Here is a 14,478-nt window from a genome sequence, read left to right on the forward strand (position 1 = left end):
TTTTAAAAACATGAATATTCTTCGCTATATCACCTAGGGTTAGATTTGTAGACAAATCACTGAAATCTTAACAACAAATACAAGATCCATATTGAAGCTGCATGCGGTGTTGGACGGGCCCTCATGAAGCACGTCAGGGTGTGCCGTTAGACGCTTCACAAAGGACTTAAACATCACTCCCTGTGTCCCCTAGTTGGCGCTAGAGAGCACCTAATAACTACACATCATGTCCAAGTATGTCAAGTGTAGAACACATTCTGAAACTTTCATGCAAATCACGTGATGATTGGCACACAGAGCTTACTTCTTGTTGCCAGTCGGTGGGGCTGTGATTATAACTGACTATTGGCATGTTGATGTGTTCAGGGTGGGAAGGTTACAATACATGTCAAAGTTGGTACAGATGTGAGCATGTACACTGGAGTTACAAGAACTTCCAGTTTCATGGCCAATCGCAGTTTTTTGTCGCAATGTGCACGCTCGTCAACGGAACCTCACTGTTTGTACTATGGCTGCACGATTAATCTAATCGCAATCGTGATTGTCATCCTGTGTGATTACATAACCGCAAAAAAGGTGCGATTTAATTAAACAGAAAAGGTATGCTCCACGCCCACAGTCGGGTTCTCGCATGTGTCCCTAAAAACCAGAAAATTGATTTATGAGCAGTGTGCCAGGAACAACCTACCGTAACCCTCCTCCCCGCCCCGCCACTAATCGTTCAAAATCCACCACCTCTCCGCACCTCGCGGAGAGAAATGCCAATGCTCCGGTCACTCTGTCACAGAGACAGAGACGTGTCATCGGCAGCGGAAGCAATAGAAAATGTAAATGTAAATGCTCCGTACTTGTATAGCGCCTTTCTAGTCTTTTCGACCACTCAAAGCGCTTTTACACTACATCTGCATTCACCAGTCACACTACCTCCTGAGCCACAGCCGCCCAGAAAACAGGGAGAATATTAGGATGACCATTTAAGGTTAGCTGTATCGCTCATGTTTTGTTGTTCAAAATGTTCAACTTTTCACAGAGCCGACGTGCTTGTCACTTTTCATCAACCAACCAATCACAGCCTGGATGGGGCGGGGCATTAAAAACAGTTTGACCTGCTACAGCAAACTTTCAAATGTTGAACAATATCATTAGGTTAGTAGTAAGAATTTACAAATTAGAGACCAATGTAGAGCTCCTTTCCTACACATGGATTTAATGACTAAAACAACCCAAAGAAATGAAAGAGCTGTAACTTGATTTAATAATCAACTAGTTGTAAAATATCATACTATTATCTAAATCACAATTAATATAGTAATTAATATATTATTACACTAACAGTACACTATCAACTGAACATTATACTCTTTATTTAATGTTGTATTATTATACTAATACACTCATGTTAACTAATTACTCCTCCAGGTTGCGGATGGAGTCTCTGCAGTGGACAGATGTAGATTTAGCCAGAGTCACGATGCCAGTGTGCCAATATTTGCTCCTTTTAGCCTCCTCCTCAGATAAAAATGCTCCCTTTGTTCTCTGTTGAAGTTGAGAAATGTTCAAACTGAAGCAGCGTGAATGCGTTGGTGGGATTTAAGCTGACGACACTGAGAAAAAGCTTTTCCACACTGGTCACACGAGTACGGCTTCTCCCCTGTGTGAAGACGTTGATGGCATTTTAGCTCACTTGATCTAGTGAAAGCTTTCCCACATTGGTCACACCAGTACGGCTTCTCCCCAGTGTGAACACGTCTGTGATTTACTAGATCACTTGATATAGTGAAAGCTTTCCCACATAGGTCACACCAGTACGGTTTCTCCCCAGTGTGAAAACGATGGTGCCTCTTTAATTCAACTGATGTAGCGAAAGCTTTCCCACACTGGTCACACGAGTATGATTTCTCCCCAGTGTGAACACGTCGATGGACATTAAGGTTACTTGATGTACTGAAAGTTTTCCCACATTCTCCACACGAGTATGGTTTTTCTCCAGTGTGAACACGATAGTGCCTTTTTAAGTCACATGATGTAGCGTAAGCTTTCCCACATTGGTCACACCAGTGTGATTTCTCCCTAGTGTGAACAAGACGGTGGTTGTTTAGGTTACATGACATAGTGAAAGCTTTCCCGCATTGGTAGCAGCTGTACGGTTTCTCTCCAGTGTGAACACGTTTGTGTCTTTCTAGGTTCCATGATGCAGCAAAAGCTTTCCCACACTGGTCACAACTGTAGGGTTTCTCCCCAGTGTGAACATGACGGTGCTTATTTAGGTTACTTAAGCTACTGAAAGCTCTCCCACACTGGTCACAACCGTACGGTCTCTCTCCAGTGTGAAGCCTCTGATGAATCTTTAAATATCCAGATCTTGTGTAGGATTTGTCACAGTGCTGACAGCGGTGACGTTTGAGTCCCTCTCCTCTCCGTTTCTATAGCACAGACAGACATACAGAGAGAAAGACAATAAGTGAGAGGTCCTGCTTTAGGGAGCTATTTAGAACCATAAATGACATTTAGAGCATGTCTGTGGGTACATAACCCACAATGTTCAAGTTTGATTACCCACTAATGCATTCTGTGACGATAAACTGCAGGAGCCTGCCTTAAAGGTGGATTTAGCAATTCTAATCCACAACACATATTTTTGCCAAATTCAGTAAGAAATCTCCCCTCACTTCACTAGCTAAAGGACTTCTCCACGGAAATTCAAATTACTTTCTAGTTCACTAAGACATGCTGTTGTTGGGATGTTAGCTTTAGTGACAGAATGCTTGTGAGTATTGCTGTCTGGAACTGTTGTGCTGGCTCTGGGGCCGACTCGTCCTCTCTGCATGTTAGCTTCATGTTAGTTTCTAACCCAAAACTTAGCTAACATTTATGAACTTTCTTGATTTGCCCTCCACGCCGCACCCTGTGTCCCTGAGCTCCTCCAGACCTCTGACATGCATAGCAACTGTAAGTCGCTTCGGAAAAAGTAGTTCTGTGACTCTTTGCATGATTCAAAGTTAAAAAGGACCTGCTCGCTGTCCCCAGTTCCAGGTTCCGGACATTTGGTGACAGAGCTTTCTGTGTCGCTGCACCATCACTTCCTCTTGCCATACGCTCTGCCTCCTCTCTAATTACTTTTTAAAAAACATCTTAAAACACACCTCTTCACTGAGGCCCCCCCTTTGTTTGTTAAGCGTTTTGGTTAAGGTTTTAGTTTTGGTTAAGGTTTGTGAAAGGCTCTATATAAATCAAAGTTATTATTATTAAATAATTATCTATTTTACATTGATTCTTCATGTAGGCCTTCATTTGAGCCTCTGTCTGAAACGAGCTGTAGATGCTCCCGTCTCTTTAAGGCCCCCCCTCCCTCTCAAAGCCCACGGTCTTCGGATTGGCCAAGACCTGAAGCATGTTACCAGGCTGTTGTTGTCGCTGGGCTGAACAGGCAGACTGAGCGTTGCCATGCTGTTGCTGTGGGAGCAAATGAACATCAGTTGACGATGGATGGATGGACTTCCATAAATCTTTTATCCTAAATCTTATCCATAAATCTTTTCAGCCTGTTATATACTAATAAATAGTGGCAACATTCATTTTTACGCATTATGGGTCAGATATTTGATTAAAGTATTCAATCTCACCTGCTTAAGGGGCATTGTGGAGTTTCCAGCGGCCACTAGCGGTGCGGTTCTAAGATTGCAACCAGTTGTGTGCTTGTACACGTGCGCGCTTGAACTCATGAACGAGCATAATCCAAAACACAACCACTTTCATACAGAAATACCTCAATAAACGCAGGAACACCAGCATACCGGCTGTAGCTTTTCATACAGACATGTTCAGGCTGTGTTACTTAAACGTTCCCGTCTCATAGGCAGATAAACACCGGCGCCGTACCTTTCATTCAGTGCAGCGAGCCGTATATCGGCACAATCCTCCCGAATTAAGGCAGAGTGACGAGAAGGTGTGTACATGAGTATTGGTAAAACGACAATAAACCTAAAGTGAACGTTACGAAGCACACAGCGTCAGGGTCGAGCTACTATAGCGTTAGCTGGCTGCATCACTATATTTAGCTAACTTAGTAAACAAATCGTTCCACATTTGCTTTTTACCGTTACATCCTTTTCTTGCAGGCTAAATCAACCGTGGTACACAGGATAGTAACATGGGTCGCGTTAGGTGGTGAAGTAATGTGGAAAGCGATTTAACTTTGCACCGGATTAACATTAGCAACTGCTCGACGTTAGCTGGCAAGCTTGACTCTGTGTTTACCCAGCTTTACTAATGCTCACTTTGTTCTTACTCGACATCATCTGGTCTGATGGGCTTCAACACATAAACCTTAATTGTTATTTTGTATCCTTACGTGGAGCCTGTGTTTTGCTGTGAGCCGGTTGTTCTATGGTGTTAGTGGACTGCATGTCGTTAGCTGCAGTACGAGAGACGCTCGTGACTGCGCACAGGGCTGAATCAGACCTGGAGACCTCACATTCAAAGCAGAATAGTGGCTGATGCAAGCAACGGAGAAAACAGGCGTGTGCTTCATTTCTAAGTGAGTTTTGAGCCCATTGACAATAAGGAAATGAAAATTGTATTAATTTCATTGAAAAACTTAAATATAGCTCCTTTAATTATAATCCATGTGAATTGTCCATTATTGCTTTTATATTTTTACTACTACCCTTCAAAGTTTTTAACATCTGATCCTTATTACCCATCTAAGTTTGGTCTAGAAATTAAGCAAAAATACAAGATCACTTTGAACAGAATAAAATTTATTTTTCAAAAACATTAAATGTATCAAAACTTCAAACTTCAAAGAGCAGCTTTATGGTCGGATCAAGCTAGCTTCTGGGTGCTAGTCAACAACATTGGCAAGCAAAGTAATTTTTGTAGTTTGTTTCTTTTTCACATTCACGTTAGCAACATCAGCAACATCGTTACCTTCAGGGCATGTCTATCAAGTCAATTTACATACAGAATTTACATACCACAGCAATGCACACACACACCTTTGCGTAGCAGAATGGGCTGTCCACAACTAACCACTCCGCTGTAGTAACGTTATAACTAAACTTCCAAAAAGCAACATGAAAAACAGCTGCAGGCATCAGAGATTCTATGCTCGTTAGTTTAAATGAGACTTTCCGTTACACGTCCGAAGTCCTAATTTACGCATGTGTTACGCATCCATAAGGTTGTGAAACAGTGCCATTGGCCACTGAAGTATTCTTCAGCAGATGTAGGTACCTTCAAGAAAAAAAAGATTAAAGAAAAATGAATGTATGACACAAACATTCTTCATTCAAAATATATAAATTATACTTTAGCCCAAGCTGCATGCAAGAAATCATTAAATGCTTTTATAATTTAATGAATCATTAAAAGAATAAAGCACCACATAAATTCCAGATAAGTACAAAATAAAAATGTGTGTGTAATTTATGCATATTAGTACATAACTTATCCAGGTTGTCTACAGCTCCCTTGCAGCGGTTGTAGTCTTTAATCACCAAAGGCTTGCGTTGTTCATCCTCAGACACCACTGGCTCGCGGTGTTTTGTGTTGAGTAGAATAACATTGTTGCCATGTAGAAAACAGCTGTTGCATTACTTCAAAAAAACAAAGACCAAGAATCGTGGCTGTCGCTGTTGGGTCTGGAGGATGATCGCCAGTTGCTCTGGCTTATTTTTTCTGATGGTTCCGACCATTGCGATTTTCTTCTTCAAAAGCACCTCTGCCAGTGGATACGATGTGAAGAAATTGCCACATGTCAACGTGTTCCCCTCTAATTCCTCAGTCATTTCCAGCATGACCCTCCTTCCCTGGTTCTTAACTGGGGCACAGCTGGCGGGCTTGCTGGTATATACGCAAAGGAGGTAAGTACATCACAGGTAATCCTGATATTTTTCCCGTACTTGCCTGGCTTGCTGTGCATATACTGCCTGAATCCACAATGTCCTTTGAACAGCACTAGCCGCACACATCCTGGCCCGGGTTAAAAAGAGCCGTGAGGGGCTCCAACCACTTCTCCCAGATTGGGCAGAAAGCAGCCAGCTTTTCTTGACTGACCGTAGTTTTGAGTTGAGTGCAGCAAAATTTGCTGTGTGACATGGTCGCTCTGAAAATAGGCTGTCCCATGTAGTCGTCCCAGAGGCTTCGAGTAGACTCATTGCGAGAGCGATATAATCCAGGCAGGATTAGAAGCCAGATATTAGCCTTCACATTTGTGGCATCAACGTCAGCCCGACTCTCCAGGGAACGTCTCCCCTGGAGATGAAGCATGTCCACGATACTGTGGTGATGTGGGCCGTTGCATACAGTGTTGGGGCGGGTGTCAATCCCTTGGCAGGAACATACCTCAGTGTGCCTGTGTAAATCGGGGACCCGAGGAGTCCACTTTTTGATATATATTCAGGATCTGCTTCCTCCTTTTTGAATCTAAAGAATCCCATTCAACCGACTCAAATTCAACATCCTAATGTCCTTATCCCCCACGCTCTCTTCAGACTCCGATCCTTGGCTTTTATCCTATTGGACAGGTGACTAACATTTGAAGCATTTAAAACATTTTGTATTTTTGTGGTTAAATTAGATAACATTAGTTTGCCAATTAATGGCGAGCAGTTGCTAACGTTGTCTGGTGCAAAATACTACAGTAGTATGGCTTTCCACATTACTTCACCAGCTAAAGCCTGATACTTCTGTGTTAATCGATTCTGTACCCTATGCCATAGCATTTTTTTAATTTTTTTTTACACAAATGCAAATGTGCAGTGGATACAAGTCACCTCTATCCTGATTAACAGAACCATAACTAACTAAATGAACATCATGTTGTATTGAAGAACACTTGAAACTAGCTAATGAGAACCAGAAAGTAAATAGACTGGCTTTGCTAAAGTGTCTGATTGTAGTTGAATACAAGTATAAACCATGTCAAAATTCTTGCTTAATCTTCATACTTTGCAGAATTGCACACTTGATCAAAACTGTAAGTAGTTTGGTTATACTGTTCAGTAACTTAAAATAGTCAAATCATAAGATTGTGTATCGTGATCCCTCCTGAAATAAATCATAAGATATTTCTGCCATATCGCCCCTAATTGTCAGCATGAACTGTTGAAATGTAACCACACTTTTAAATAAGGCTGCACGATTAATCGCAATTATGATGTCACCCTGTGCAAACAGCAAAAAGGTGTGATACTCTTGTCTCTGTGTGCACTGAGGTGTGATCACAATTCATGCCCACACCAGGCTCTCGCATATGTAAATGTCTGCCAAGAGCAGTATCACTAAAGTTAAAGTCACTACTCATCAAGGTTTATTTCAGACATTTTACATATTACACTCAATGAACAAAGGTAGATAAGCAGACACACAAATCAAACAAAATGTCACTTTACACAGGAGGTTCAAGCAAATCCTTAGAAGTACCATAAGGCTGGTCAAGCTCTCGACAGAGAACGGCCACAGACAAGATGAAAGAGATGCAAGAGAATGCCATTAAACATAAAAAGGCCTTTAACAGAGCTTATGATTCCTTGAAACAGTCAGCAAGAGAGATAAGGACAACAATGAAAACTTTCTGTTCACCAAATGACCTCAATAACGTTGAAAAAGGAAATCCAAACCAAACATGAACTGGTTCAATGCCTGTATGAGCCTGTTTTTTACGCTACCAGGCCAACACTCCAGATATTGTTGGCAAAATGGACACCCGTGCTGCCCTGATGGAAGAAATGCTTGCGCTTGTGAGAAACCATGGATGAGAACTATAATGAACAGGTAGAGAAAGAAAGAGCGAGAATAGCTCTCAATAAAGGAAGAGTACAGGTCCATCTTTGGTCAAGAACTGAAACTGTAGTCACACAGAACCCAGAGAACTCCAGCTCACACTCCAGCAGCTCTAGTAAATGACTAGATGCAGAGCTCACAGCCAAACGAGAAAAAGGCTAAGGCAATGAAACACATCCAAGCCCAACGGTTAAGACTCACTAAACTGGAGAGTGACGTTCGATGGTGATCCAATGAAATTTGTCAATTGGAAGATGTCCTTCACTATCCTTATTGACCGGAAGCCCCTCTCTGCAAGTGAAAAAATGATAATGTGCCTCACCGAAGAAGCACGCAGAGCTGTGGAATACAGAAATTCAGAGGATGCATTGCATACATAGGTGCCTGGAAAGTCTACAAGAAAGGTATCCATTCATCATACAAAAGGCTTTCAGAGACAAGCTCGCTTGCTGGCCTAAATTCAGTGCAATAGATCCTTTAGCACTTAGAGAGTTTGCAGACTTCTTACAGGGATTCGCAGAGGCCATCCCACACATCAAGGGACTGGACACCGTGGATGACAGTCAGGAGAATCACAAAGTGCTCCGAAAATTACCAGAGTGGATTGTGAGGAAGTGAAGCTGAATTGTTGTGGACGAAATGGATAAGTCTGGAAATTGTTTTACTGCATTCTTAAACAAGGATAGCCTGCAATCCTATAGCCTCTCCATTCCTCGTGAACTTCAAGACAGATGACATGAGTACCAAAGAGAGCTAAAACCTTGAACACCAGTGCTCAAATAAAGAACTACACCAGAGAAAGACAACAGATCTCCAATTATAAAGGACGACCACCATGCTCAGTTTGCAAAGATGAAACACGCAATATTTTTAGATACCCCATACCATGGAAGAAAAGAAACTGTTCATACATCAAAATCATTTCAGTTTTGTATGCCTAAGGAAAGGAAATTTCACCAAGGATTGCAAGAAGCGACACACGCGCCACCTGCAGTCGTCGACATCCAACTAGCCTGCATGAAGAGTGGCAACAAAAGCCTCCGGAAGCAATAAAGAATGACTTAGCTCCTGCAGACAACAGTTTGCAGTCTCAATCAAGACTCCGCATCATGCTTTATCCCCTGAGGGCAGTTACAGAAGCCTTTGCCTGGTTACTGTGAGCATCTTATATAACAAATATAGCTTTCAGAAACAGAAAAAAAGCTTCTTTGTAAATTTACTTCAACTATAAAGACTAAAACAAAAAAAAGGCTCTTAAGTCGATGAAAAACTCTGAAGTAGTTCTGGAAAGCTCAGGCTTTGGGCTTTAGGGGGTAGAGATAACGACAGTGGGCTACAGAGAAGTGTCATAATGGTCATCATTGAGATTTGAAAATAAGGAAACTATAAATAAAAAGTATGTTATTAAATGTGGTTGTACAATTCCATATTATACTGTTAGTATATTATTAATATTACTTATGGCTACTATTTTTATTATAATTTCGCACTTACCTGTCCTATCTGCAAATTATGGTACTACTATTATTATTGTATGTTTAACTTATATTTCAAAAAATTGCACAAGAAAGATTTGCAGATTGCTTATCTATTTGAACAAAGTGGAGAGGACCCATGATCCGTACCTGACTATGTATTTATAAACTTTTGTTTATTTAATGGACTGTGGTGCAGAAACAGTTGCCCTTGACTTTAACCTTCGTTGGATAACTATGACCTGGATGACTGAGAATCTTCATAGACAGTGAGGCTTAGTGTAAACAGGGCCTTATCTTGCAGGCTGCTTCTGTTTCTGGGCGAGTGACCCGTACCAGCAGCAGAGCATCTGATGATGGGAGGATTCAAACATTATGCATTTTAATTTGATTTTTTATTAAAGGAAGTTCTTGAGCACATTTACATTTAAAAATAACCAGCTCTGTGAATCACTGCACTGCCTCTGCGGCTCACTGGGTGGCGCTCTGAGGCCTCCACTGGGAGAACGGTAGAAAGAAAACGTGTGTGCTCATATCTAGTCAGTCTGATGATCTGTTGTTTTAGTTTTCCAGCTGCTCCGTGTCCCAACAGAATAAAAGGTTTCACATATCTGAAGCTGTGTTTACCTAAAACACCTAACAGCTTTCACAGAGCAAAAAACTGCAGAACCGGAAGTTAACTTCAGCTTTGTCCAGTCTGAGCTAACTAGCTAGCATGCTAACACCCAGGCAGCAGGCTACATGCTACAAGAGACCTCCTCCTCCTCCTCCTCCTCCTCTCCGGGTCCGACCGTCACATTAAGTGTGGGTTCTGTAGAGATACGGGGTTCTGATGGCTCCACTGTTGAATCCTGCTACATTACATCTTGTTTACAGTCAATATGAAGCTACGTGTCGGAACCAGGCCGAGCTAACGCCACGTTAGCTTCTTGTTAGCTGCTAGCTGTGTTCATGAACACTGACCTGAACATCGGTGCTATCAGAGCTCGAGCCTGCTGTTTGTCCTCCGGGGACGTTGTTGCTCCGGGGCTCCGGGTCCTGGTTGTCCTCCTCCATCCCGCTCTTGGTCCTGGTCTCTGAGATCCAGCAGGTCTCCTTTGTGACTGTCGGAGCTCTTCAGATTCAGGAGCGCTGCGGGACCCCGTGGAGCTTTACGCCCCCTTAGTTACTGTTGCTAAGCGCTAAGTAACCTTTAGCAGCAGAATCAGTGTTTCCAAGATGTTGAAGCTTTTTGTCCCGCAGAGATTCACAAACCATCGTTACTGTATCAGCAGCTGGAGACTCTGTTCTGTTCTCCAGACTGCAAACAGCCTTAAAACGAGTTCTGATGATTATAATTAGAGAACTATGTGTAGACAATGTGTCAGATATTTTCATGCGCATTACTTGTGCAGGTTTGTGTTGTGCAGACATATTACAGGGGGAGTGGATTTGTATTTATATAAATATATACACTGACTAAATGTAATGTGGCAGTTTGTGCACTGATTTGCAAAATATTGACATTACATTAGATTTACAGTGAGAGTGCAGAAAGTGAGAACGTCCCATGTGGTGAATAAAAGTCCTTCACCCTCACGTGTCTCCTCCCTCTCAGAGATGCTCGGGGGAAGCCAGGAGTCAAACAGCGTCGACCTGTCACACCTGTTGTTCCTCTCTGGCATCTGGACACGGGCTTCACCTGAAACTCCACCTGACAACATGTGATGACACAGATCACTGAGACGTTTCTGCTGGACAGCTTCTGACTGTTACCTGCCAGGTGAGCGTGTTGATGAACACGTGAAAGTGATCCACATTATCAGAACAACACTGTGATGCACTTTGACCACAGAGACTCACTCAGTGTTTCACTGGATCACCTGAAGAGACCGGCTCAGGTGTGTTTGACTTCTGTGTGAAAACAACAAGAAATGCATCACATGTTGTGAGGAGAAGAGTTATGGATCATTTTGAGAAGCATGAATATTCTCTGAGGAGGAAAATTGTAAATACAACCTCCAATGTATAGAAAGCATTTCTCAACATGTTATTTACAAACTTTTGAAAACTTAAAATTAAACTTTCAACCTTTATTATTGTCCTAATGAAAAGTTGGACTGACTTTACTGTTAAATTACATAAATCTCTGTCAGCTGCTGCTGTCTGTGCAGCTGATGTTGTTATTTGTTGTCCTCTCAGTCTGTCAGGTGGAGGTGGAGGAGGGAGTGGAGTCTGCCCTGCCGCCCGTCAAGACTTCAGCCAAAAGAAGGACGTCCATTAAAGCAACATCAGTGTGGACAGACAGTCTCCAGTCAGTGAGCAGCTTGTAGCTCTGATCACAGTCAGCTCCTTCTACTAACACTAGAGTCAAACGCACAACAGGAAGCTGGACAGACAAATGTCTCCACACAACAAGCTGATGTCAGTGAGGAAGTGTTGGAGAAAGACTGGTGTGTCATGTGATGTTTGTTCTTCAAAACACACAGATGTGAGGTGATGGTGTAACCCTCCCCTCCATGTCTCTGCTGGGACGTCCTCACAGGCAGCATGTTGTGTCTGCGTCATTCTGCTTCCTTTGTACTCCAGCCGGTGACCCAGAGATCCACCGAGCTCCTCCATCATCCAGGAGAAACAGTCTGCTTGTTAAATGGTCGGCTGATCTGATGAACAGTAAAAGTGGAAATTATAGTTTTAATATTCCTCCAGAAGTGTAAAAAGGAATAACAGCAGAGCCTCTGAACGTCTTCATGATGATTCAGCAAATGGAAATGATTCCATGTGTGCGGGGGCCTGAATCCTGAAGCTGCTTTAAGAGTCTGGGTCTCTCTTGGTGATCTGGTCTCACTGAGTCTAACAATGGCCATCCTTGATAACCAGTATCATGAAGCTGCTTATGGACTGGCTCTGTTAACTCAGGGATTTCCATCCAGCTCGGAATATGTGAAACAGGACGAGTTGTTAGTTACAACAACATCATCACAAACATGAAGGAAGAGCTTCTTCTGAGACAAGAGCAGCTGAATATATATTAGATAGATTTCAGACAGATTATTGGACAGATGGTGCAGGAAGCTTTCAGCTGGCAGGTGACACAATATAAAGACTATATTCAGCTCCACCCAGGTTCGAGTTAAGACACCAGTCATAGTCCACTGAAGCCAACAAGGTATAATATATACAAAATTCGTATTCCAAAACATTTTATTTGGTCTGAACAGATGGAAGCAGGTCCCGTTGCGTAACACAGTGTGATGTGCCTTATAGACAAATATCTTAATCTCTCCAATACCGACAGCAGAATTGACAATGTCTGATGAATTGAACACATAAAAAAGTTACAAAAAAACGTTGTTGTCTTTGTGAAATTTATTAAAGGTTAGAATAGAAAAGAGTGATTCAGCTGAAGGGCAGTGCTCATACTCCTGAGGGCGATTAGAGAGTCTGACCCCGAGAAACAGATAACTAAGAAATTTAATGCTAGAGAATAATTGTGGAGTCTACGGGAAAAGCCTTTCTCTGCCTTGAGCCACAGTGGAAACTCTATTCTCACAAGAAAACATAAGACAAAACGATCTAAAAGCTACGAGAAACCATTTTTGATAGTAACCCAGAGGAAACGCTACTCTTGAATGCATCTTATACTACATAACATTCTACAACAAGGACTTGCAACTCTGAAATTTCCCAACACATGTGAAAGAGGAGCTAGATAATTTTGTTCGGCAGGAAGCCGTGTTCGATACTTGTTCAGCTCACGTTTATTAACATATCTGCTCTGGTTTTATCATTTCTGACGTACCAAATGTAAGTACAGACAAGCAGTTAGTAGATATCTTTACAATACGTTAAACAATGTAATTTAACCGCTCATTAACGTTAGCGCTCCTCCACTGATAAACATGGCATTAGCTACCTTTGTGGCCAGTTTAATTTAGCAATGGGAAGCGTTAGCTGCTGTAAGCAATGTTAGAGAATAGGGCTGAAGGATTTAGGAAAAAATCGAATTGCTATATTTATGCCAGAGATTGCGATTAAGATTCAATTAGATTTTTTAAAGTTTAAGTAATTTTCAATAATCATTAAGTAATATATAAAACATGTCATGGAGCATTACAACATGTGACACCATGAAAAATGAATGGCACAATTTTCAAAATAAAACATGCTGTGCAGACCCCCGATTGTATATCAACAATAAACACAGTTAAAACAGACCCCAATGTATCGCAAAAGAAACATCTACCTACACAGACTTAAAATACATAGCATTCTGAATACAATCCCAATACTTAATCTTAAAAACAATGATTTGATTTGATGCCATGGTTTGAAAATGTACTATATGGTAGAATGAAATTCATCAATCTTTTCTTGGAGTACTAACATAACTTGGGTGTGAAATATTTCCTATGAGCCACACTCACCTCCCCCTTCTGATCCCTAAATTGCAATAAGTCTTCCCAAACATTTTAAAAACATGAATTTTCTCTGATACATTTGGGCTTACCTTCTCTATGTCACCTAGGGTTAGACAAAGGATTAGATTTGTAGACAAATCACTAAAATCTTAACAAAAAATACAAGATCCATATTGAAGCTGCAAGTAGCATTGGACGGGCCCTTGTGAAGCATGTCAGGGTGTGCCAGGGCTGCACCACAGGAGCCACAGCTCTGCCAACACGGCTTTGAATTGACAAGCGCTTTGGACACTGCACAAAGGACTTAAACATCACTCCCTGTGTCACCTAGTTGGCACTAGAGAGCACCTAGTAACTACACATTATGTCCCAGTACATCAAGTGTAGATATGGGGTCATTTTGTTTCAATACTATTTGTCTGAACAATCTGATCAATGTGTAAATGTGTAATATGTAAATATAAAACACTTTCCACAAACACAAAATAAAGATTTCTAAACTCACAAAAATATTTTGCAAATATAAAACCAATCTGGAAATACACAAAAAAATTCCACAAAAAACAAATCAGGTGAATATGTATGTAATAAATTAACCACATTTGTGAATATCTTCCTAACATTTACAACTTTCAAAAGGCATTTGTGAGTCCAGTTTTAATGTATAAATTGTTGAAAAGCATTTGTGAATACCTTCCTAATATCTGTCATTTTCAAACAGGCATTTGTGAGTCCAGCTTGTATTTCTCAATCTCAGTTCTTCACACGGAGTTATGAAACAAACTTTCCGTCAGTAGAAAGAAAATCGACTTGTGTAA

General features: G+C 41.4%; 2 protein-coding genes across 2 annotated transcripts in view; one reads left to right on the forward strand and one right to left on the reverse strand.

Moving 5' to 3' along the window:
- LOC119912596 (zinc finger protein 721-like) overlaps window positions 1–14,478 on the forward strand; it is a 343,224-nt gene that overhangs the window by 123,434 nt on the left and 205,312 nt on the right. The window lies entirely within an intron of this gene.
- The window catches only part of LOC119912252 (zinc finger protein 271-like), a 43,508-nt gene that overhangs the window by 16,771 nt on the left and 12,259 nt on the right, over window positions 1–14,478 (reverse strand). Inside the window, exons 3-5 of the mRNA XM_038731346.1 lie at window positions 10,770–10,953; window positions 10,224–10,374; window positions 1,560–2,423 (exon numbers count right to left, since the gene is read on the reverse strand). Of these exons, the coding sequence (XP_038587274.1) occupies window positions 1,560–2,423; window positions 10,224–10,374; window positions 10,770–10,953 (1,199 nt within the window). The remainder of the gene's footprint in view (window positions 1–1,559; window positions 2,424–10,223; window positions 10,375–10,769; window positions 10,954–14,478) is intronic.

The sequence above is a fragment of the Micropterus salmoides genome, unplaced genomic scaffold (assembly GCF_014851395.1).
Source record: "Micropterus salmoides isolate LMB-PRFRI ecotype aquatic unplaced genomic scaffold, ASM1485139v1 Ms_hic_scaffold_2, whole genome shotgun sequence".
NCBI classification, from domain to species: Eukaryota; Metazoa; Chordata; class Actinopteri; order Centrarchiformes; family Centrarchidae; genus Micropterus; species Micropterus salmoides.